This window comes from Oncorhynchus masou, chromosome 22 (assembly GCF_036934945.1).
Source record: "Oncorhynchus masou masou isolate Uvic2021 chromosome 22, UVic_Omas_1.1, whole genome shotgun sequence".
In the NCBI taxonomy this organism is placed as follows: domain Eukaryota; kingdom Metazoa; phylum Chordata; class Actinopteri; order Salmoniformes; family Salmonidae; genus Oncorhynchus; species Oncorhynchus masou.
This window is the reverse complement of record NC_088233.1, coordinates 42,986,843-43,013,614: the sequence shown is the minus strand read 5'-3', so window position 1 is coordinate 43,013,614 and position 26,772 is coordinate 42,986,843. Positions and strand designations below refer to the sequence as shown.

The 26,772-nt window shown below is 42.6% G+C and overlaps 1 protein-coding gene across 2 annotated transcripts in view; it reads left to right on the top strand.

Moving 5' to 3' along the window:
- Window positions 1-26,772, top strand: part of LOC135509535 (protein phosphatase 1H-like) — a 57,895-nt gene that overhangs the window by 27,780 nt on the left and 3,343 nt on the right. For both annotated transcript variants that reach the window (XM_064930271.1, XM_064930272.1), the window contains 3 exons: window positions 12,485-12,548; window positions 14,548-14,655; window positions 26,449-26,600. In XM_064930271.1, the coding sequence (XP_064786343.1) occupies window positions 12,485-12,548; window positions 14,548-14,655; window positions 26,449-26,600 (324 nt within the window). The remainder of the gene's footprint in view (window positions 1-12,484; window positions 12,549-14,547; window positions 14,656-26,448; window positions 26,601-26,772) is intronic.

The following is a 26,772-nucleotide window of genomic DNA, read 5'->3' as shown; positions in this document are numbered from 1 at the left end:
AACAGAACTGATATCTGTGGTGCATTTTTAACAGATTCCTTTACAGTGAAGTGGGCCTTTCTCAGAACTGGCCTCGAAGCGTACAGAGGAAAATAGATGTGTGTGCGTGCTGTCATGCCCATATGGGGCACAGGGACACATGCCCCCTCGGGAATTTTCCTGTAACACTACTAGCCACTTTCATGGTGTTGGTTTTAGCTAGCCCAGAAACACTGTAGGTTCCCAACCTCATAACTTGCTACCAAGAAGTAATTTCAAGTTGGAGTAGCTAGCTTTTCTAACTACAGTATATTAGCTGGCAAGTTTGATCGACTTTAGAAAAGCAAACAACAACTACAGTATGTAGTGGTTAACATGCAAACCACACCGCTCACGTCGCATGCGTCAACCGACGTGGTCTGTGTCGCTCTGTCGCGCTCTCTGTGTCGCTCTAGCTCTCTCTGTCACTCACACACACACACACACACACACACACACACACTCCTAGTTGGCAGTGAGCTGGGCTGTGAATTGACATTGCAGATGGGGGGGTTGTTAAGCATGGGAGGCGGTGGCGTTTTAGGGTCGTGTTCAATTGATGGCTGTTTAGCAGCGTACATGTTCAAACGCGCCAGTTGCCAGGCAGGCACACCAGCCAGCAGTGAAGAAACAAAGGGAGAAAAAAAGAAAAGGAAGGTAAGAGAGAGGTAGAGAAGTCAGAGTACGGAGGCTGGGCTGGGTAGAGAATGGGGAACAGCGATTCTGGGCTGGGTTAATTGACTGTTAGAAAAAGTATCTAGATCCTCTATGAGACTGTGGAAGGATCCAAATTGTGGATTTAAAAGAACATGAATCGGCAGCATATAATGACACCTTTTTGTTTTTAAGCCCCGAATTTCTAGCCCCTTGATGTTATTGTTGGATCTGATTTTAATAGCTAACATTTCAATGGCTGTTTAATACTGTCTGAGAAGGAGCCATTATTGACTATTTTGCACCTGGGGTTACTATACTTAACTTTAACCCATTGCATAAGAGATTTTACAAAATTCAAATATTCCAGGCATTTCTATATAAATTCCAATCGTCTTTTTTTCAAAATCCTTTTCGAAGTCGGCTATGAATACCAGGCCTGGTTTCATGGTGTTTTATTGTTTCAAGCACTTATTATCTCTATGTAAAAATAAAAGTGTCTGGTTAGAATGAATAATATCTGACCATTTTTGCATCCCAACACTGAAAGTAAGTGTAAGGGGACTCTTCTTGCTGAGTACCTGCTAGTTGACCATTATAGGAGTGGTTAAAACTTGTTAATAGTGGATTTTTGAGGAGATCAAAAAAATGTTGCACATACAGTTCAAGTTTACATAGCACTTAGCCAAATACATTTAAATTCAGTTTTTCACAATTCCTGACATTTAATCCTAGTAACAATTCCCTGATTTGGGTCAGTTAGGATCACCACTTTAGTATTTGGTAGCATTGCCTTTACATTTTTTTTTAAACTTGGGTCAAATGTTTTGGGTAGCCTTCCACAAACGTCCCACGATAAGTTGGGTGAATTTTGGCCCATTCCTCCTGACAGAGCTGGTGTAGCTGAGTCAGGTTTGTAGGCCTCCTTGCTCGCATACGCTTTTTCAGTTCTGCCCACAAATGTTCTATAGGATTGAGGTCAGGGCTTTGTGATGGCCACTCCAAAACCTTGACTTTGTTGTCCTTAAGCCATTTTTCAAAAGCTTTGGAAGTATGCTTGGGGTCATTGTCCATTTGCAACCAAGCTTTAACTTCCTGACGGATGTCTTGAGATGTTGCTTCAATATATCCACATAACTTAGCTTCCTCATGATGCCATCTATTTTGTGAAGTGCACCAGTCCTTCCTGCAAAGCACTTCCACAACATGATGCTGCCACCCCCGTGCGTCACGGTTGGGATGGTGTTCTTCGGCTTGCAAGCCTCCCCCTTTTTCCTCCAAACATAATGTCATTAGACCAGAGGACATTTCTCCAAAAAGTATCATCTTTGTCTCCATGTGCAGTTGCAAACCATAGTCTGGCTTTTTTATGGCTGTTTTTTTAGCAGTGGCTTCTTCCTTGCTGAGTGGCCTTTCAGGTTATGTAAATATACAGTGGGGCAAAAAAGTATTTAGTCAGCCACCAATTGTGCAAGTTCTCCCACTTAAAAAGATGAGGCCTGTACTTGTCGTCATAGTTTAAGTTTACCTATGACAGACAAAATGAGAAGAAAAAAAATCCAGAAAATCACATTGTAGGATTTTTAATGAATTTATTTGCAAATTATGGTGGAAAATAATTATTTGGTCACCTACAAACAAGCAAGATTTCTGGCTCTCACAGACCTGTAACTTTAAGAGCCTCCTCTGTCCTCCACTCGTTACCTGTATTAATGGCACCTGTTTGAACTTATCAGTATAAAAGACACCTGTCCACAACCTCAAACAGTCACACTCCAAACTCCACTATGGCCAAGACCAAAGAGCTATCAAAGGACACCAGAAACAAAATTGTAGACCTGCACCAGGCTGGGAAGACTGAATCTGCAATAGGTAAGCAGCTTGGTTTGAAGAAATCAACTGTGGGAGCAATTATTAGGAAATGGAAGACATACAAGACCACTGATAATCTTCCTCGATCTGGGGCTCCATGCAAGATCTCACCCCGTGGGGTCAAAATGATCACAAGAACGGTGAGCAAAAATCCCAGGATCACACGGGGGGACCTAGTGAACGACCTGCAGAGTGCTGGGACCAAAGTAACAAAGCCTACCATCAGTAACACACTACGCCGCCAGGGACTCAAATCCTGCAGTGCCAGACGTGTCCCCCTGCTTAAGCCAGTACATGTCCAGGCCCGTCTGAAGTTTGCTAGAGAGCATTTAGATGATCCAGAAGATTGGGAGAATGTCATATGGTCAGATGAAACCAAAATCTAACTTTTTGGTAAAAACTCAACTCATTGTGTTTGGAGGACAAAGAATGCTGAGTTGGATCCAAAGAACACCATACCTACTGTGAAGCATGGGGGTGGAAACATCATGCTTTGGGGCTGTTTTTCTGCAAAGGGACCAGGACGACAGATCCGTGTAAAGGAAAGAATAAATGGGGCCATGTATCGTGAGATTTTGAGTGAAAACCTCCTTCCATCAGCAAGGGCATTGACAATGAAACGTGGCTGAGTCTTTCAGCATGAAAATGATCCCAAACACACTGCCCGGGCAACAAAGGAGTGGCTTCGTAAGAAGCATTTCAAGGTCCTGGAGTGGCCTTGCCAGTCTCCAGATCTCAACCCCATAGAAAATCTTTGGATGGAGTTGAAAGTCCATGTTGCCCAGCAACAGCCCCAAAACATCACTGCTCTAGAGGAGATCTGCATGGAGGAATGGGCCAATACCAGCAACAGTGTGTGAAGACTGACAGAAAACGTTTGACCTCTGTCATTGCCAACAAAGGGTATATAACAAAGTATTGAGAAACTTTTGTTATTGTACTTATTTTCCACCATAATTTGCAAATAAATTCATAAAAAATCCTACAATGTGATTTTTCAGGATTTTTTTCCTCATTTTGTCTGTCATAGTGTACCTATGATGAAAATTACAGGCCCTCATCTTTTTAAGTGTGAGAACTTGCACAATTGGTGGCTGACTAAATACTTTATTGCCCCACTGTAGTACTCATTTTAATGTGGATATAGATACTTTTGTACCTGTTTCCTCCAGCATCTTCACAAGGTCCTTTGTTGTTGTTCAGGGATTGATTTGCACTTTTCACACCAAAGTACGTTCATCTCTAGGAGATAGAATGTGTCTCCTTCCTGAGCGGTATGATGGCTGCATGGTCCCATGGTGTTTAGACTTGTGTCTTATTTATTGTTTGTCAGATGAACGTGGTACTTTCAGGCATTTGGAAATTGTTCCCAGTGATGAACTAGACTTGTGGAGGTCTACAATTGGTTTTCTGAGGGCTTGGCGGAGTTCTTTTGATTTTCCCATGATGTCAAGCAAAGAGGCACTGAGTTTGAAGGTAGGCCTTGAAATACATCCACAGGTACACCTCCAATAGGCTAATTGACATCATTTTAGTCAATCAGAAGCTTCTAAAGCCATGATGTCATTTTCTGGAATTTTCCAAGCTGTTTAAAGGCACAGTCAACTTAGTATATGTAAACTTCTGACCAACTGCAATTGTGATACAGTGAATTAATTATAAGTGAAATAATCTGTCTTTAAAAAGTTGTTAGAAAAATTACTTGTTTCATGCACAAAGTCGATGTCCTAACCGACTTGCCAAAACTATAGTTTGTTAACAAGAAATTTGTGGAGTGCTTGAAAAACGAGTTTTAATGACTCCAACCTAAGTGTATGTAAACTTCCGACTTCAATTGTACCTCAACTGGTATGCTATTCATCCCTGGATTTGTCCCTGACCTAAAGGCTTTAATTGCATCAAGAAGTTTCTCCTCTACAATTTGGCCCTCACACAAGTCTTTCTGTACTACTGTTAATTTTACACTATTATTAGGAAAAATAATCCTTACAGTTACCTTCAAGTAGTGGAAATGGAGGATACTGAAAAGGGAGTGTATGCTTAAAGTACTTTGCTTCATCTTTCAGAGCATAATTAGGTGAATCATGGATGACTCTTTTTGGTAGCATTTCTATGTTCAAGATACAAAAGGAATTTGGTAAATTCTTCATAATTTTCCATCCAATTCACTTTATTTTTTTTAATAGATTATACTTGATTGTAACTATTTTGACCTAAATAGTTTTTGTTTTAAAGATAAGTGTTGAATTGCATGACCTCAAAGTGTCCCATACAATAAGTGGATCTGCTCTACCTATGTTATATAGGGAAAAAGTCACTCATCAAATCCATTGTCTTGGTTAAAAACATGTTGTCAATATCTGCACCCACGTGGAAATTCTGTACGAGTAATGTGGATGCCAATTATTTGATGGTCCGACCGCATTCTGACCCCTATCAAAACTTGTTTTACTTTTGGTGCCAGTGCAAACAATACAAGAACGTAATCAAGACAACTAGCTTGATTAAGCCTTCTCCATGTACAATATATATACAAAAGTGTATATTGTGGACACCCCTTCAAATTAGTGGATTCGGTCACACCCGCTGAGATAAAATCGAGCACATAGCCATGCAATGTCCATCGACAAACATTGGCAATAGAATGGCCTTACTGAAGAGCTCAGTGACTTTCAACGGGGCACCTTCATAGGATGCCACCTTTCCAACAAGTAAGTTTGTCAATTTACTGCCCTGCAAGAGCTGCCATGGTCAACGGTGCTGTTATTGTGAAGTGGAAACGTCTAGGAGCAACAACTGCTCAGCCGCAAAGTGGTAAGCCATACAAACTCACAGAACAGGACCGCTGAGTGTTGTAGCGCATAAAAATAATTTGTCCCTGTTTGCAACACTCACTACCGAGTTCCAAACTGCATCTGGAAGCAACATCAGCACAATAATTGTTCGTCGGGAGCTTAATGGCCGAGCAGTCGCACACAAGCCTAAGATCACCATGTGCAATGCCAAGTGTCGGCTGGAGTGGCGTAAAGCTCGCTGTCATTGGACCCTGGAGCAGTGGAAATGCGTTCTCTGGAGTGATGAATCACGCTTCACCATCTAGCAGTCCGACAGACAAATCTGGGTTTGGCGGATGCCAGGAGAACGCTACCTGCCTCAATAGTGCCAACTGTAAAGTTTGGTGGAGGAGGAATAATGGCCTGGGTTCGGGCTAGGCCCCTTAGTTCCAGTGAAGGGAAATCTTAACACTACAGCAATGACATTCTAGACATTTCTGTGCTTCCAACTTTGTGGCAACAGTTTGGGGAAGGCCCTTTCCTGGCATGACAATGCCCCTGAGCACAAAGCGAGGTCCATACAGAAATGGTATGTCGAGATCGGTGTGGAAGAACTTGACTGGCCTGCACAGAGCCCTGACCTCAACCACATCAAACACCTTTAGGATGAATTGGAACTCCAACTGCGAGCCAGGCCTAATCGCCCAACATCAGTGCCCGACCTCACTAATGCTCTTGTGGCTGAACGTAAACAAGTCCCCGCAGCAATGTTACAACATCTAATGGAAAGTCTGGATTTGTAAGCCTACATATATCCACTATTTCTAATGTGTTCAGTCCTTTTGCCAAACAACTTCATCTGTAATTGTAGAGTGAGTTTCCTTTATTCAACATTATACATTATATTTCTTCCCTTTTAGCCATGTAAAGACTGATTGTCTTTTTTAAAAATCTGCTAAGCCATTACAATTATAACGAGCTGTACTTATTTTACCACTGACAATAATGAGAAGTTTCAATTATACTTATTGTAATATATGCCTGTTCACTACTAAAAAGTACCATGATGATCTAGCTGTTAGACACCTAGTATCAGGGACAACACCCCTTTCTATCTTACCGTACCCGTAACACGCCGTTAGCGGCCTAAAAATCACCTTCAACCGGCGATTGGCGTGGCCCAGGTAAGAAATTGTGTGTGGTTAGGTTTCTAAGCACGTAGAGCTAATGTCTCTCTCCCGCTCATAAGATATTAGATCACTGCACTCCTGCCCATCTCTCATCATCAGCAGAGCAGTTAGCACACAGACAAGCAGCTACACCCACCACCTTTCCTCCCCTCCCTCAGTCACACACCACACTGTTGTGGTTGTAAAAAATCCTATGAATAAAATAGTCTACTTTAACTAACAATGACAGACAGAAAATAAATCCACACACTGGTATATGCTCCGGGGGGGGGGGGGTAGTTTAATCAGACAACGTTTTGAAGCCAAACTGGGTCTTTGTCAGGAAAATGAGCCTGTGAATGCCTGGTGCTGTTTGCAGCAACTAAAGTGTTGTCCCTTATGGTCCCAGAGGTGTGAGTGGGAGCAGATCTTAGAACAGGATTGTGTGTATGTCACGTTGTCACAGATGCTTTATCTCCAGCGAGACCGAGATAGACCGAGCTCCGGGATGAGGGGAGTTCGCGCTAAACACTAACTTCACTGGGTGTCATTTTCAACCTCTCCCTGACCCCATTCTGTAACGTTTCAAGTAGTCCCTGTGCCACAGAACGCCAAGGTAACCACCTAAATGACTATCGCTGCGCAGCACTCACATCTGTAGCCATGAGATGCTTTGAAAGGATGGTCACGGCTCACATCAACACCATCATCCCGGACCCACTCCAATTCGCATAATGCCCCAACAGATCCACAGATGACGCAATGTTTATTGCACTCCACACTGCCCTTTCCCACCTGGACAAAGCCAACACCTATGTGGGGATGTTTGTTCATGAACTATAGCATAGTGTCCTCCAAGCTCATCACTAAGTTAAGGAACCTAGGACTGAACACCTCCCTCTGCAACTGGATCCTGGATGTCCTGACGGGACGCCCCCAGGTGGTGAGGGTAGGCAACAACACATCCGCCACGCTGACCCTCAACACAGGGGCCCCTTAGGGTAGGTAGCATGATTAGCCTATAGATAGGATTGGTACACTTTACATTAGAGAAGCTTCCAATAAAGAAAACCCTCTGTTCTTTTGGATTGATGGCTCTCAACTCATGGTGTTGGGAGAGGATGTAAAGCCTTAAAACACACTACCGTTCAAGAGTTTGGGGTCACTTAGAAATGTCCTTGTTTTCCATGAAAACATACATGAAATGAGTTCCAAAATGAATAGGAAATAGAGTCAAGATGTTGACAAGGTTATAAATAATGATTTATTAATTGAAATAATAATAATTGTGTCCTTCAAACTTTGCTTTCGTCAAAGAGAACTCCATTTGCTGCAATTACAGCCTTGCAGACCTTTGGCATTTTAGTTGTCAATTTGTTGAGGTAATCTGAAGACATTTCACCTCATGCTTCCTGATGCACCTCCCACAAGTTGGATTGGCTTGATGGGCATTTTTTACGGACCATACGGTCAAGCTGCTCCCACAACATCTCAATAGTGTTGAGATCCGGTGACTGCTGGCCACTCCATTATAGACCAGAATACCAGCTGACTGCTTCCTCCCTAAATAGTTCTTGCATAGTTTAAAGCTATGCTTTGGGTCATTGTTCTGTTCTAGGAGGAAATTGGCTCCAATTAAGCGCCGTCCACAGGGTATGACATGGCATTGCAAAATGGAGTGATAGCTTTCCTTCTTCAAGATCCCTTTTACCCTGTACAAACTCCCACTTGACCACCACCAAAGCACCCCCAGACCATCACATTGCCTCCACCATGCTTGACAGATGGCGTCAATCATTCCTCCAGCATCTTTCATTTTTCTACGCCTCACGAATGTTCAACTTTGTGATCCGAACACCTCAAACTTAGATTTGTCTGTCCATAACACTTTTTTCCAATCTTCCTCTGTCCAGTGTCTGTGTTCTTTTGCCCATCTTAATCTTTTCATTTTATTGGCCAGTCTGAGATATAGCTTTTTCTTTGCAACTTTGCCTAGAAGGCCAGCATCCCGGAGTCGCCTCTTCATTGTTGACGTTGAGACTGGTGTTTTGCAGGTACTATTTAATGAAGCTGCCAGTTGAGGACTTGTGAGGTGTCTGTTTCTCAAACTAGACACGCTAATGTACCTGTCCTCTTGCTCAGTTGTGCCCCCAAGGCCTCCCACTCATCTTTCTATTCTGGTTAGAGACAGTTTGCGCTGGTCTGTGACGGGAGTCGTACACAGCTTTGTATGATATCTTCAGTTTCTTGGCAATTTCTCACATGGAATAGCCTTCATTTCTCAGAACAAGAATAGACTGAGTTTCAGAAGAAATACCTTTGTTTCTGGCCATTTTGAGCCTGTTAAATGAACCCACAAATGCTAATTTTCCAGGTACTCAACTAGTCTAAAGAAGTACAGTTTTATTGCTTCTTTAATCAGGACAACAGTTTTCAACTGTGTTAACATAATTGCAAAATGGTTTTCTAATCAGTTAGCTAATCCAAGTTTATCATTCTAAAAGGCTAACACAACGTGCCATTGGAACACCGGAGTGATGGATACTGATAATGAGCCTCTGCACATCTGAGTAGATATTACATTAAAAAGAATCTGTTTCCAGCTCCAATAGTCATTTCCAACATTTAAAAATGTCTACACTGTATTTCTGATCAATTGTACAGTGCCCCTTGAACTTTGCGACCTTTTGCCACATTTCAGGCTTCAAATATAAAGATATAAAACGGTATTTTTTTGTGAAGAATCAACAACAAGTGTGACACAATCATGAAGTGGAACGACATTTATTGGATATTTCCAACTTTTTTAACAAATCAAAAACTGAAAAATTGGGCGTGCAAAATTATTCAGCCCCCTTAAGTTAATACTTTGTAGCGCCACCTTTTGCTGCGATTACAGCTGTAAGTCGCTTGGGGTATGTCTCTATCAGTTTTGCACATCGAGAGACTGAAATTTTTTCCCATTCCTCCTTGCAAAACAGCTCGAGCTCAGTGAGGTTGGATGGGGAGCATTTGTGAACAGCAGTTTTCAGTTCTTTCCACAGATTCTCGATTGGATTCAGGTCTGGACTTTGACGTGGCCATTCTAACACCTGGATATGTTTATTTTTGAACCATTCCATTGTAGATTTTGCTTTATGTTTTGGATCATTGTCTTGTTGGAAGACAAATCTCCGTCCCAGTCTCAGGTCTTTTGCAGACTCCATCAGGTTTTCTTCCAGAATGGTCCTGTATTTGGCTCCATCCATCTTCCCATCGATTTTAACCATCTTCCCTGTCCATGCTGAAGAAAAGCAGGCCCAAACCATGATGCTGCCACCACCATGTTTGACAGTGGGTATGGTGTGTTCAGGGTGATGAGCTGTGTTGCTTTTACGCCAAACATAACGTTTTGCATTGTTGCCAAAAAGTTCAATTTTGGTTTCATCTGACCAGAGCACCTTCTTCCACATGTTTGGTGTGTCTCCCAGGTGGCTTGTGGCAAACTTTAAATTACACTTTTTATGGATATCTTTAAGAAATGGCTTTCTTCTTGCCACTCTTCCATAAAGGCCAAATTTGTGCAATATACGACTGATTGTTGTCTTATGGACAGAGTCTCCCACCTCAGCTGTAGATCTCTGCAGTTCATCCAGAGTGATTGATCATGGGCCTCTTGGCTGCATCTCTGATCAGCCTTCTCCTTGTATGAGCTGAAAGTTTAGAGGGACGGCCAGGTCTTGGTAGATTTGCAGTGGTCTGATACTCCCATTTCAATATTATCGCTTGCACAGTGCTCCTTGGGATGTTTAAAGCTTGGGAAATCTTTTTGTATCCAAATCCGGCTTTAAACTTCTTCACAACAGTATCTCGGACCTGCCTGGTGTGTTCCTTGTTCTGCATGATGCTCTCTGCGCTTTTAACGGACCTCTGAGACTATCACAGTGCAGGTGCATTTATACGGAGACTTGATTACACACAGGTGGATTGTATTTATCATCATTAGTCATTTAGGTCAACATTGGATCATCCAGAGATCCTCACTGAACTTCTGGAGAGAGTTTGCTGCACTGAAAGTAAAGGGGCTGAATAATTTTGCACGCCCAATTTTTCAGTTTTGATTTGTTAAAAAAGTTTGAAATATCCAATAAATGTTCTTCCACTTCATGATTGTGTCCCACTTGTTGTTGATTCTTCACAAAAAAATACAGTTTTATATCTTTATGTTTGAAGCCTGAAATGTGGCAAAAGGTCGCAAAGTTCAAGGGGGCAGAATACTTTCGCAAGGCACTGTATGTTATTTTAATGGACCAAAAAATGGCTTTTCTTTCAAAAACAAGGACATTTCTAAGTGGCCCCAAACTTTTGCACGGTAGTGTACGTTTTACCAATAACAGATGAAGGTCCATAACATCAAATGCTGCACTAAAGTCTAACAATACAGCTCCCGCAATATTCTTATCAATTTGTTTCAGCCAATCATCAGTCATTTGTGTCAGTGCAGCACATGTCGAGTGCCCTTCTCTATAATCATGCTGAAAGTATGTTGTTTAATTTGTTCACAGAGAAATAGCATTGTATCTGGTCCTAGCATTTTTTGGTTTTGTTTGCTAAGACCTGGCAGCAAACTGATTGGTCAGCTGTTGGAACCAGTAAAGAGCACTTTACCTTTCTTGGGTAACAGAATAACTTTAGCTTCCCATCAGATCTGAGGACAATCACTTTTCTCGAGGCTCAGATTAAAGATATGACAAACAGGAGTGGCAATATAGTCCACTACCATCCTCAGTGGTTTTCCATCTAAATTGTCAATACCATGTAGTTTCTCTTTAATAATAGACAATACTTTTTCCACTTCTCCCACGCTAACTGTACAGAATTCAAAATTGCACTGTTTTTCTTTAATTATTAGGTATTTTATTCAGGTAAAATGTTGAATGAAATGAACTACAGTATGATACTATAATAGTTATTCTGTATTCTAGTTTTAGTTCAGCAGAGTCATAAAGGACCATAGATTAAAGGGCTAAAGCACATGACAGCATTTATGTGCACAGCCTTACATGCGGAGTTCATGTAATGCCAAATGGATGATTGGATAACCTGGCCTCAGCTCTAGCTTTGCAGTCTGCACAAAGTGCTGAGTGTGTGAGACCTGCTGGCCCAGGGTGGAAACATATGGTCTCCCCTCCCCGAGTGGAACCTGTAATCCGAAAACCATTCCAGTCTTGTCTAACCCTCTTCTCTCTACACCAGCATAGCTGAAATGCATCTGACGAGGTATGGAGAGACTGCTTCTATTACCACGCCAGTGTTTTTCACATTACCACGCAGGTGGGAATTTAGAGTAGGAAACCCAGAATTATTTTAGTCAGTATAACGGTGTGTGATTTTTGGCAATCAGGTGGTTATTTTCGAAATGGTCATAACTGCTGCTCAGCAAGGAAGGTGGAAGGTTTACATTGAAAAATGATGGGAAGTAAGTGTCGTGTTCATGACTCACTAGTACATTGGAGACAGTATGGACTTTTTAACATTTTAATGTACTATAGATACCCAGATTCAAATGAAATGTGAATGTTGGGACCTTTCCATAGCACCTTCATCGACTCCCACAGAATGAGAATATGGGGGAATATACAAGGGTGGTAGATCACCCCTCCCTATATACATACACACACACACACACACACACACACACCAAAACAATCTGAAACGGTAACACCTCATCTCATACATTCATTGGCAATTACCATTTTGTCACAAGGGGATATTTTCACAAGATCAACTAGAAAAATATGCTAAGTAATCTATCCATCGCTCCTTTTCTGCATTGTCTGCGCATGTTTTTTTTTTCTCTGATCCTTTCTTCCTATCTCTGTCTCCTCACTCGTCTAGGCTGCAGGCGATGAGGCGGTGTATCTCCAGAGCACACTGCATGCCAACCGCTGCCTGCCTCCCTGCCTGGCTGCCATAAAACCAAAAAAACATTAGTCTTCTCTCCTCTCTTGTGTGCAGGGCATATAAAACCATTGAGGACGACGACCTGAAGTTTCCCCTAATCTATGGCGAAGGGAAGAAGGTAAGACTGCTCTCACCCGTTAGCCCCGGACTCAGCCTCTCTGGACCCAGCCTGTTGACGGGGCTACTCCCATGGCCTTGTTTGAGGCACCATTAGTCAGCCCACTGTCACGCTGTGGAGAAAGGAGCAATCTTTGTCTGCAGGAATGCTCACTGTGGTGGCATTCTAGACCATCTTTATAACAGTGTCACTGAACACACAATACGATTGCTAGTCTATATCACGTTAATGTGGTTCCTGAGATGCAAAGCCAAAGTCTGGTTATCAGCGTATGCTACCCTGCATATTAGGGCCTCTGCCACTCATCTGACATGCAGGCAGTCGTCGGCTGTGTCGTTAGATGAGGACCAGGCAGATGTCACCCAAGTGCAGTCTGTTACCACACCACAGTAAGCCTCCTATCACAGTCGGCTGTGCCCAAGACATCAAGTGCCGGCCAAGCTGAGTCCTTCCTTTGAAGTGAGGGGGAGAGCGATATAGAGTGATAGGAGGGGAGAGGATTGGGTTGTGCTGGAGTAACACTACCGCACTTCAAAGACCGGCACAGCCTGTCGGGGCCGTACCTACGCTCAACAATTAATCCCAGGATGTTTCTCCTCCGCCCGAAGAGCTTTATCTCCGTCTTTACCCCTTAGACACTTCCTCTTTTTCTCCTCCTCTCTCTCTGTCATCTCCCTCTTGTTGCGGCATCTGCATTGCATACTGATCCCAGTTCAGCCCAACTGACTGTACGACTGCCTCCTCGCCCCCCTCTCTGCTCTCTCTCTCTCTCCCCTCGCCCCTTTATACTCTTTCGCCCCCTCTGTCTTCCCTTCTCTCTTTTTCCTTTTCCTCTCTCCTCTGTCGCCCCCTCCTTCCTCTCTCTCCTCCTCACATGGCTCCTTATACAATTAGCACTGCTCCCCAGCTCCCAAGCAGCGAGCCCTTTTTCAGAGGCAGAGGCGATATGTGCAGACAGTAGGAATCAAAAGGAATTTCACACAGTGTACAAATGAGGGAGACCGTAGACTACGTTGGTGTCTCAGACTAGGTGGAGAGGAGAGAGATCATTAAGGATTCACAGAAGCGGAACATGTCATGATGTTGTGCTTTGTTCATTGTACAATGAACAATCACTTCCATTGCATTTGAGATGGCAACTTGGATTATGCAGCGGTGCTTGTGTTTATTTGCCTTTTTTTTTTTTTAAGTGGTATTTGTGTGTTAAGATTAAAATGACTTTATTGGTCAATTGCACCCAAGGTCCAACTGTAATTTTACTTCCAATTTTAACCCAACCTCTCCTAAACTCACCCACCCATACAGTTTTTTTGGAGAGGTGAGGAGGTCTGAGTGCCCAGGGTGTTGTTGGGGGTTTAAGTACCTTGCTCAGGGCACAATAGCAGGCAATGGCATCTAGGATTCGATACCAGCAACCTTCTGGTTGTCAGCTCACTTCCCGGGATTCGAACTGGCAACCTTCCGGTTGCTGACTCGCCTCTCTAACCTCTAGGGTGTGTGTGTGTTTATGAAGATAAGATTTGTAGTCCTGTATCTTGTAGCATAGTGCAGTCTCCAGGGAAATATCATTGGGCGTCATCATTATTAAAGTCATGAGGCCATCATTGGTCCAGTTTAAATTTTTCCTTAAATGACAGAGGAGAGTAGTGTTCATTTGGGCCAGGGTAAATATAATTTCAACTCAGTCGATTCTAGCAGTGAATTGAAATTCATTCCATGTATTTAATAGGGAGATTTTTTTTCAAAGAGGATTCTTTCAATTCATGGTTGGAATTTAAATTCCCTCTCCCGTGAAGTTGACAGACAGAATTGAAAAACCAGTAGAATTGACTCTGACCCTGAGGTCCACACACATCAAAGGACTTCAATGGATCAAATTAACATTGGTTTGAAACATTGGTTTGAAATAATACTTGTTGCCAAAACAGAGTCGGGGATTGAGGGTCAGAGGGAGGTAATGTTTATAGTTCCTCTCTTTGATGGTCTCATCCCTCCACAGGCACGTGTGTTGGCTACCATCGGGGTCACCAGGGGCCTGGGAGACCACGAGCTCAAAGTGCATGACTCCAACATCTACATCAAGCCCTTTTTGTCCTGCTGCCCAGAGGTAGAGTACGGTACTACTTATTCTCTATTTCCTGTCTATCAATAACCTGGAGAGTGTAATAGTGCCATAACTGCATCAGACCTTATTGACCAAGGTCATCATGATCAAATGACAGGAAACTGCGTTTGTGTTCCAAAGGGCACCCTATTCTATATCAGGGATCATAAACTAGATTCAGCCAGCTGGTCGGGGGGCCGGAACATAATTACAAATAATTTGTAGACTGCAAATTGACCACAAGAAGCCCAAACAGTTTGACTAAAACATAATCATTTCAAACCTTGCTTACATTTAAATAAGGTCACGTTGTGTGTCTCTCTTATGTATGGGAGAACTTGGGAACAGATTTCTTAAATTAAAATACATTTGAGCTGATTTCTTTGTCGTTAAGAAACTGTAAAAAAACAACAACAATTAAAATTCCACGTTTTTTTTTAGGCCAAATAAAACCACCAACTGGCCAGTTGTGCAACCCTGCCCTATATAGTGCACTACTTTTTATCAGGGCCCATCATTCCATACAACCATTATCTTGTCTGCATTGACGTTAGTGACATACCAACATTGACGTATGACATTACAAATATTTCAACTCATCGTCCTTAAAAGGAGTTTTCAGCTCCCAACCAACCCTCCACTGAACAATTTTCTCCTGACTCCTGATAGTCACAAGCTCTCAATACTCTCTTGATCTTTTATTTCCAAGCCCTCCGAGTTCAGTCATGGTTCAGACAGTGTGCTTTTTTTTGAAGAGTTCTTGTTTTGAACCTCTATCCTTGCTGTCTATCTTCCCTTGCTGTTGCTCTTAACTTTAAAGTGACTGTAAATACACGTGAAGACAGTATGTACAGTGCATTCGGAAAGTATTCAGACCCTTTCCATTTTCCACATTATGTTCGGTTACACCCTTATTCTAAAAAAACATACAATACCCCATAATGACAAAGTGAAAACTTATCAAACAGAAATCCCTTATTGAAGTATTCAGATCCTTTGCTATGAGACTCAATTGAGCTCAGGTGCATCTTGTTTCCATTGATCATCCTTGAGATGTTTATACAACTTGATTGGAGTCCACCTTTTTGTGTTTGTTTGGATGTGATTTGGAAAGACACACACCTGTCTATATAAGGTTGACAGTGAATGTCAGAGCAGAAACCAAGCCATGAGGTTGAAGGAATTGTCCGTAGAGCTCCAAGACAGGATTGTGTTGAGGCACAGTTCTGGGGAAGGGTACCAAAACATTTCTTCAGCATTGAAGGTCCCCAAGAACATAGTGGCCTCCATCATTCTTTGGAACCACCAACATTCTTCCTAGAGCTGGCTGCCTCAGTTTGGTAATCGTGGGAGAAGGGTCTTGGTCAGTGAAGTGACCAAGAACCTGATGGTCACTCTGACAGAGCTCCAGAGTTCCTCTGTGGAGATGGGAGAAACTTTCACAAGGACAACCATCTCTGTAGCACTCCACCAATCTGTCCTTTATGGTAGAGTGGCCAGACGGAAGCCACTCCTCAGTAAGAGGCACATGACAGCCCGTTTGGAATTTGCCAAAATGCACTTAAAGACTCTCAGACCATGAGAAGATTATCTGGTCTGATGAAACCAAGATTGAATGCCTATCGTCACGTCTGGAGGAAACCTGGCACCATCACTATGGTGAAGCATGGTGGTGGCAGCATCATGCTGTGGGGATGTTTTAAGCAGCAGGGACTGGGAGACTAGTCAGCATGTAGGGGAAAGATGAACCGAACAAATTACAGAGAGATCCTTGATGAAAACCTGCTCAGGACCTCAGACTGGGGTGAAGTTTCACCTTCCAACAGGACAACAACCCTAGTCACACATCCAAGACAATGCAGGAATGGTTTCGGGACATGTCTCTGAATGTCCTTGAGAGGCCTAGCCAGAGCCCGGACTTGAACCGGATCGAACATCTCTGGGGAGACCTGAAAATAGCTGTGCAGAGATGCTCCCCATCCAATATGACAGAGCTTGAGAGGATCTGCAAAGAATAATGAGAGAAACTCCCCATATACAGGTGTGCCAAGCTTGTAGCATCATACCCAAAGAAGACTTAAGGCTGTAATCGCTGCCAAAGGTGTTTCAACAAAGTACTGAGTAAAGTGTCTGAATACTTACATAAATGTGATATTTCAGTTTTTTTTATATATATATTTTTTTATACATTTGCTAAAATTTCTAAACCTGTTTTTGCTTTGTCCATATGGGTTATTGGTGTAGATTGATGGGTGGGACGATTGAATCAATTTTAGAATAAGGCTGTAACATAACAACATGTGGAAAAAGTAAAGGGCTCTAAATATTCTGAATGCACTGTATATACGATGGAGGTCGTGAATTGCTATGGAATCCGGTCATCAGTGGTTTCTGCAGTTTCAGACTCCGGGAACCCAAGTTCAAGGCATTTCCTGTTGATCATATTTTCAAACAGTGGTGCTTGTAGGTCAGAAGTAAGACGCGGTTAGTGGGAGTGTCATCATTGTTTTACAGTAAGGCATCTCAATGTCGGAGTTTCTTGTATATTGTGAAATAGACTCTTTATTGTTTCTCCCACTGGTTGTTATTCCAGTCAGACAGAGGCATTATTTTTCTGCCGATAGCTTTTTGAATTGTGATCATAAGGTCAACAACATGTCACGGATGACCGATGATACATTAATGATAAGTCTTTGATTCTTTCACAACCACTTTTACAAAAATGTCATCATGCTGTGTTTGTTCATTGACTGACTGGTATTCTATTTGTGAGGTGAAGGACGTGCTTCTTATGGAGTCAAAGGTTAATGAAATACAAACGGTATAGAGGGAAATAGTCCTATAATTCCTATAACTACAACCTAAAACTTCTTACCTGGGAAAATTGAAGACTCATGTTAAAAGGAACTGAAACGTTAGCTTTCTTACAAAGCACATATTGCACATTTACTTTATTCTCCAACACTTTGTTTTTGCATTATATTAAACAAATTGAACATGTTTCATTATTTATTTGAGGCTAAATTGATTTTATTGATGTATTATATTAAGTTAAAATAAGTGTTCACTCAGTATTGTTGTAATTGTCATTATTACAACTAAATTTAAAAAATTGGCCAATTTTTTTTTTTAATCAGTATTAGCTTTTTTTGGTCCTAATCGGTCGACCTCTATCATATCACATACACATGGTTAGCAGATCTTATTGTGAGTGTAGCAAAATGCTTTTGCTTCCAACACTGCAGCAATATCTAACAATTCCACAACAACTACCTAATACACACAGATCTAAGTAAAGGAATGGAATAAGAATATATCCATATAAATATATGGATGAGCAATGACAGAGCGGCATAGGCAAGATGCAATAGATGGTATAAAATACAGTATATACATATGAGATGAGTGATGCAAGATATGTAAACATCATTAAAGTGACTAGTGAATCCATATATTAAATTTGCCAATGATTTCGATTAGAAAGGCCTGCTCCCTAAAACACTTCTGTGAGCAGGCCTTTTTAATCGACCTGGCCCGGGTATCCTGGAAGGACATTGACCTCATCCCGTCAGTTGAGGATGCCTGGTCATTCTTTAAAAGTAACTTCCTCACCATTTTAGATAAGCATGCTCTGTTAAAAAAATGCAGAACTAAGAACAGATATAGCCCTTGGTTTACTCCAGACCTGACTGCCCTCGACCAGCACAAAAACATCCTGTGGCGGACTGCAATAGCATCGAATAGTCCCCGCGATATGCAACTGTTCAGGGAAGTCAGGAACCAATACACGCAGCCAGTCAGGAAAGCTAAGGCCAACTTCTTCAGGCAGAAATTTGCATCCTGTAGCTCCAACTCCAAAAAGTTCTGGGACACTGTGAAGTCCATGGAGAACAAGAGCACCTCCTCCCAGCTGCCCACTGCACTGAGGCTCGGTAACACGATCACCACCGATAAATCCATGATTATCGAAAACTTCAACAAGCATTTCTCAACGGCTGGCCATGCCTTCCGCCTGGCTACTCCAACCTCGGCCAACAGCTCCCCCCCCCCCGCAGCTACTCGCCCAAGCCTCTCCAGGTTCTCCTTTACCCAAATCCAGATAGCAGATGTTCTGAAAGAGCTGCAAAACCTGGACCCATACAAATCAGCTGGGCTTAACGATCTGGACCCTCTATTTCTGAAACTATCCGCCGCCATTGTCGCAACACCTATTACCAGCCTGTTCAACCTCTTTCATATCGTCTGAGATCCCCAAGGATTGGAAAGCTGCCGCAGTCATCCCCCTCTTCAAAGGGGGAGACACCCTGAACCCAAACTGTTACAGACCTATATCCATCCTGCCCTGCCTATCTAAGGTCTTCGAAAGCCAAGTCAACAAACAGGTCACTGATCATCTCGAATCACACCGTACCTTCTCCGCTGTGCAATCTGGTTTCCGAGCCGGTCACGGGTGCACCTCAGCCACGCTCAAGGTACTAAACGATATCATAACGGCCATTGATAAAAGACAGTACTGTGCAGCCGTCTTCATAGATCTTGCCAAGGCTTTCGACTCTGTCAATCACCATATTCTTATCGGCAGACTCAGTAGCCTTGGTTTTTCTGATGACTGCCATGCCTGGTTCACCAACTACTTTGCAGACAGAGTGCAGTGTGTCAAATCGGAGGGCATGCTGTCCGGTCCTCTGGCAGTCTCTATGGGGGTATATATCAATGATGTTGCTCTTGCTGCAGGCGATTCCCTGATCCACCTCTACGCAGACGACACCATTCTATATACTTCCGGCCCGTCCTTGGACACTATCTAACCTCCAAACAAGTTTCAATGCCATACAACACTCCTTCCGTGGCCTCCAACTGCTCTTAAACGCTAGTAAAACCAAATGCATGCTGTTCAACCGTTCGCTGCCTGCACCCTGACTAGTATCACCACCCTGGATGGTTCCGACCTTGAATATGTGGACATCTATAAGTACCTAGGTGTCTGGTTAGACTGTAAACTCTCCTTCCAGACTCATATCAAACATCTCCAATCGAAAATCAAATCTAGAGTCGGCTTTCTATTCCGCAACAAAGCCTCCTTCACTCACGCCGCCAAACTTACCCTAGTAAAACTGACTATCCTACCGATCCTCGACTTCGGCGACGTCATCTACAAAATAGCTTCCAAAACTCTACTCAGCAAACTGGATGTTTTGTCACTAAAGCACCTTATACCACCCACCACTGCGACTTGTATGCTCTAGTCGGCTGGCCCTCGCTACATATTCGTCGCCAGACCCACAGGTCATCTACAAGTCCATGCTAGGTAAATTTACTTTTCTTCTCTGTTGTACACCAATATCTCTACCTGTACATGACCATCTGATCATTTATCACTCCAGTGTTAATCTGCAAAATTGTAATTATTTGCCTACCTCCTCATGCCTTTTGCACACAATGTATATAGACTTTTTTTTTCTACTGTGTTATTGACTTGTTTATTGTTTACTCCATGTATAACTCTGTTGTCTGTTCACACTGCTATGCTTTATCTTGGCCAGGTCGCAGTTGCAAATGAGAACTTGTTCTCAACTAGCCTACCTGGTTAAATAAAGGTGAAAAAAAAATAATAATAATCTGTATGTAGGCTGCAGACTCTGTTAGTGATGGCTGTTTAACAGTCTGATGGCCTCGAGATAGAAGCTTTGATGCACCTGTACTGACCTCACCTTCTGGATGGTAGCGGGGTGAACAGGTAGTGGCTCAGGTGGTTGTTGTCTTTGATCTTTTTGGCCTTCCTGTGACATGGGGTGCTGTAGGTGTCCTGGAGGGCAGGTAGTGTGCCCCCGGTGATGCGTTGTGCAGACTGCACCACCCTCTGGAGAGCCTTGCGGTTGTGGGCGGTGCAGTTGCTGTACCAGGCGGCCATACAGCCCGACAGGATTCTCTCAATTGTGCATCTAAAAGTTTGAGTGTTTTTGGTGACAAGCCAAATTTCTTCAGCTTCCTGAGGTTGAAGAGGCGCTGTTGCGCCTTCTTCACCACACTTTCTGTGTGGACCATTTCCACCCTCTCCACTGCTGTCCCCTCGATGTGGTGCTCCCTCTGCTGTTTCCTGAAGTCCATGATCATCTCCCTTTGTTTTGTTGATGTTGAGTGAGAGGTTGTTTTCCTGACGCCACACTCGGATTGCCCTCACCTAGGCTGTCTTGTCATTGTTGGTAATCAAGCCCACTACTGTTGTGTCATCTGTAAACTTGATGATTGAGTTGGAGGCGTGCATGGCCAGGCAGTCATGGGCGAAGAGGGAGTTCAGGAGGGGGCTGAGCACACACCCTTGTGGGGGGTCCATGTGTTGAGGATCAATGAAGTGGAGGTGTTGTTTCCTACCTTCATCACCTGAGGGCGGCCCTGCAGGATGTCCTTGATCCACTTGCACAGGGCGGGGTTGAGACCCAGGGCCTCAAGGTTAATGATGAGCTTGGTGTGTACTATGGTGTTGAATGCTGAGCTTTAGTCAATGAACAGCATTTTTACATAGGTATTCCTCTTGTCCAGATGGGATAGGGCAGTGTGATTGTGACTGCATCATCTGTGGATCTACAGTACAGGGGTGGTAAGCAAATTGAAGTGGGTCTAGGGTGACCGGTTAGGTAGAGATGATATGATCCTTGACTAGTCTCTCAAAGCACTTCATGATGACAGAAGTGAGTGCTACGGGGTGATAGTCATTTAGTTCAGTTACCTTTGGTGGCCAACTTGAAGCATGTGAGGACAGCATACTGGGATAGGGAGCGATTTAATATGTATGTAAACACACCAGCCAGCTGGTCTGCGCATGCTCTGAGGACGCGGCTAGAGATGCCCTCTGGGCCGGCAGCCTTGCGAGGGTTAACACGTTTAAATGTCTTACTCACGTCTTCCACGGAGAAGGAGAGCCCACAGTCCTTGGTAGCGGGCCGCGTCAGTGGCACTGTATTATCCTCAAAGCGTGCAAAGAAGGTGTTTAGTTTGTCCGGAAGCAAGACGTAGGTTCCGTGACGTGGTTGGTTTTCCTTTTGTAGTCCGTGATTGTTTGTAGACCCTGCCGCATGTGTCTCATGTCTGAGCCGTTGGATTGCGACTCCACTTTCTCTATACTGACATTTTGCTTGTTTGATTGTCTTGCGGAGGGAATAACTACACTGTTTTTATTCGGCCATATTCCCAGTCACCTATCCATGGCTAAATGCGGTGGTTTGCGCTTTCAGTTATGCACTAATGCTGCCATCTATCTATGGTTTCTGGTTAGGGTACGTTTTAATGATCCAATACACTTCCTTATAAACTCACTCAATCTCTGAGGCTACCCGGGAACATGTCCCAGTCCGCGTGATCAAAATAATCTTTAAGTGTGAATTCCGATTGGTCAGACCAGCGTTGAATTGTCCTTAGCACAGGTACATCCTGTTTGAGTTTCTGCCTATAGGAAGGGAGGCGCAAAATGGAATCGTGGTCAGATTTTCCGAAAGGAGGGTGGGGGAGTGTCTTGTATGTATTGCGGAAGTGAGAGTAGCAGTGATCCAGTGTTTTACCAGCACGAGTGCTTACAGTCAGTATGCTGGTAGAATTGAGGTAGCCTTGTTCTCAAATTTGTTTTGTTAAATCCCCAGCTACAATAAATGCAGCCTCAGGATATATAGTTTCCAGATAGCATAAAGTCCAGTGAAGTTCCTTGAGGGCCATCGTGGTATCGGCTTTAGGGGGGATATACACGGTTTGTAACTGAGGAGAATTCCCTTGGAAGATAATATGGTTGACATTTGATTGTGGAATTTTAGGTCAGGTGAACAAAATGACTTGAGTCCCTGTATGTTGTTACAATTACACCATGAGACATTAATCATGAAACATACACCCCCGCCCTACTGTTTATTCCTGTCGGCGCGATGCACAACGAATCCAGGTGGCTCTACCGACTCCGGCAGCATATCCCGAGAGAGCCATGTTTCTGTGAAACAGTATGCTACAATCCCTGATGTCTCTCTGGAAAGCAACCCTTGCCTTAATTTTGTTGACCTTGTTATCTGGAGACTGGGTATTAGAGAGTAATATACTTGGAAGCAGTGGGTAGTGTGCGCGCCTCCGAAGTCTGGCCAGAAGACCACTCCGTCTGCCTCTTCTCCGGCAGGGTTGTTTTGGGTCAGCCTCTGGAATCAGTTCAAATGCCCTGTGTGGTTCGGACAAAGGATCCGCTTCAGGAAAGTCGTATTCCTGGTCGTAGTGCTGGTAAGTTGACGTCGCTCTGATATCCAATAGTTCTTCCTGGATTTATGTAATAACACTTAAGATTTTCTGGGCTAACCATGTATACATCAAAAAAATAAATACTGCAAAGTTTCCTAAGGACTAGAAGCGAGGCAGCCCTCTCTGTCGGCGGCATATTTTCCAGAAGATGCATAAAGAGAGTGTGCTGTAGCAGAGGTAATGGGCACAGTAACACTGATCTATACAGTTAGAAGACCTCTTTGTGGAATCTGGAAGCTCTGGCTGTCTTATCATAAAATATGAGATCAAGCTCAAGGAAAGGAAGACCATATGGTCATTTCCATGTAAAAGGACCCATGAGCACCAACGTGAAGTTCATAGGAGCATCTCAAATTGGGTGTCAAATGAAAGCTAAGAGTCTATATTTGTGAGAAATTAAGGCATAAAAACTTTTTTCAACAATTTTCCATCCTGACGATTCGGAATAAACAAAGGCTTTGATTTCTGGTCAAACAGATGGAAAATGGGTTTTAGAAAACATCTACTAGAAAAAGTCTTAGGGTATTAGAAATGCATCAAAACAGAAAAATGTTGAAGACTCCTGCCAACAAATGTTTGAAATTATTTTACCAAAAACCTGCATATCTTTAAGATTATTTTCAAATGTCTCATCCTCATGAGGAAGAATAATGAAAGTTCACAGAAGTAATAAGTAAAGGTAGACCTATCAATCAGTTATGTTTTTAGTAATATCAATTTGGTTTATTAATTATTAAGTGATTTTAAAACTCAATTCAATTACCAAATCTGTAATAGAATTTCCCAAAATTCATGCAATTGAAATGGCTACAATGGGAAATCATAGTAGCGACAAACCACATTTGGGTTCACAAGTTTAGACAGCGCAGTAGAGTATAGTACTGTACAGTAGAGCACATGAGTTGAGTACACTATATTGTACTCTACTGTGCTGTACTTTGATGTCCTAACTTGTGAAACATAGACGTCTATGAATGGTTCAGAACAACCAAATTTGGTATTGTTTGGGGGCAGAGCTCATTAAAATAATAGTCAGTGTGTAGTCAGTTGTTGTGCCTCTTGTTGTGTCAGTTGTTGTGCCATGTCATAGCTGACATCCCAAACTTTCTGCAGACATCATTGAATCAGATATTTAAGAGTTTTTGGAAAATGTGGACACACAAAAAAACAGATTTTACCGAAATTCTGTTAGTTCTTCCAGTAAATGTGTTTTCGAAGTTTACATACACTTAGGTTGGAGTCATTAAAACTTGTTTTTCAACCACTCCACAAATTTCTTGTTTAACAAACTATAGTTTTGGCAAGTCAGTTAGGACATCTACTGTGTGCATGACACAAGTCATTATTCAACAATTGTTTACAGAAAGATTATTTCACTTATATTTCACTTTATCACAATTCCAGTCGGTCAGAAGTTTACATACACTAAGTTGACTGTGCATTTAAAACAGCTTGGAAAATTCCAGAAAATTATGTCATGGCTTTAGAAGCTTCTGATCGGAGGTGTACCTGTGGATGTATTTAAAGGCCTACCTTCAAACTCAGTGCCTCTTTGCTTGACATCATGGGAAAATCAAAAGAAATAAGCCAATAAAAAAATTGTAGACCTCCACAAGTCTGGTTCATCCTTGGGAGCAATTTCCAAATGCCTGAAGGTACCACGTTCATCTGTACACACAATAGTACACAAGTTTAAACACCATGGAACCACAAAGCCGTCATACCGCCCTGGAAGGAGACTCATTCTGTCTCCTACAGATGATCGTACTTTGGTGCAAAAAGTGCAAATCAATCGCAGAACAACAGCAAAGGCCCCTGTGAAGATGCTGGTGGAAACAGGTACAAAAGTATCTATATCCACAGTAAAACGAGTCCTATATCGACATAACGTGAAAGGCCGCTTAGCAAGGAAAAAGCTCCTGCTCCAATACCCCCATAAATAAAGCCAGACTACGATTTGCAACTGCACATGGAGATAAAGATTGTACATTTTGGAGAAATGTCCTCTGGTCTGATGAAACAAAAATAGAACAGTTTGGCCATAATGACCATTGTTATGTTTGGAGTGGCCCCAATCCAATAGAACATTTGGAGGCAGAACTGAAAAAGCGCGTGCGAGCAAGGAGGCATGTAAACCTGACTCAGTTACACCAGCTGTCAGGAGGAATGGGCCAAAATTCACCCAACTTATTGTGGGAAGATTGTGGATGGCTACCCGAAATGTTTGACCCAAGTTAAACCATTTTAAAGGCAATGCTAGCAAATACTAACTGAGTGTATGTACACTTCTGACCCACTGGGAATGTGATGAAAGAAATGAAAGCTGAAATAAATCATTCTCTCTACTATTATTCTGACATTTCACATACTTAAAATAAAGTGGTGATCCTAACTGACCTAAGTCAGACCTGTCTTTGCTAGGTAAAGCCCCACCTTATCTCAGCTCACTGGTCACCATAGCAGAACCCACCCGTAGCAGGCGCTCCAGCAGGTATATTTAACTGGTCAACCCCAAAGCCAATTCCTACTTTGGCCGCCTTTCCTTCCAGTTCTCTGCTGCCAATGACTCGAACAAATGACTGGAACAAAAATCACTGAAGCTGGAGACTCATAGCTCCCCTATTAACTTTAAGCACCAGCTGTCAGAGCAGCTCACAGATCACTGCACCTGTAAATAGCCCACCCAACAACCTCATACCCATACTTTATTTATTTTTTCTGCTCCTTTGCTCCCCAGTATCTCTACTTTCACATCTATCACTCCAGTGTTTAATTGCTAAATGGTATATATTTCGCCACTATGGCCTATTTATTGCCTTACCTCCCTTATCTTACCTCATTTGCGCACACTGTACATATACAGTAAATAACACATTATACCATGTGTAACACTGTGTTTGTGTCGCACTGCTTTGCTTTATCTTGGCCAGGTCGCAGTTGTAAATGAGAACTTGTTCTCAACTAGCCTACCTGGTTAACTAAAGGTGAAATATATATATATTTTTTAAATAAGACATAATTTTTACTAGGATTAATTGTCAGGAATTGTGAAAAACTGAGTTTAAATGTATTTGGCTGAGAGGTGTATTGTAAACTTCTGACTTCAACTGTAGCTCATTCTAATATTTCTACTACTGTACATTACATTTTAGTTACACTGTTTGTACACACTGCATATTAATTTCTATACTGGATTCATAACCCACTATCTACTGCTGTACATATTATTCTTAGTACATTGTGTATATATGTATAGGTTGCATTTGGATTACTGTTGCAGTGCTATTTGGTTGTTAAAATTGAATTTATTCTGACATTTTGATAATTTTTTTGAATATGTTTTAATATTGTGTACTGTGACGTTTTACTGCCTTGTTAGGAGCTAGTAACGTACCGTGTACGCGACCAATAAACTTTGAGTTGATAGTGGTGGAGACATGTTACAAATGATTTACAGACAGGATGTGCCTCTGTGATCTTCTCTCTGGAATAACATAACCATTTACCTCCCTCTATGCCCATCTACAGGTCAAAGTGTACCCTCTGACTCAGTACGAACACGGGGCGGATGACGTCCTGGTGATGGGGACAGACGGGCTGTGGGACGTTCTCTCCAACCAGGAGGTTGCCGAGGCAGTCACCTGCTTCCTGGCCAACTGTGACCCTGATGACCAGCATAGGCATGTTCCGCTCATTCTACTGTAGCACAGCTGCTGCCCCCAGGCAGATAGACAGATAAATGTTGTAGTCACAAGCCTGAACTTCCACTCACCCCGCTCTTATTTGGAGAGGATGAATGTTGTTATCTTGTCGTAATTACACACTTTTCTAAACATTTGGATAAGTACTTTC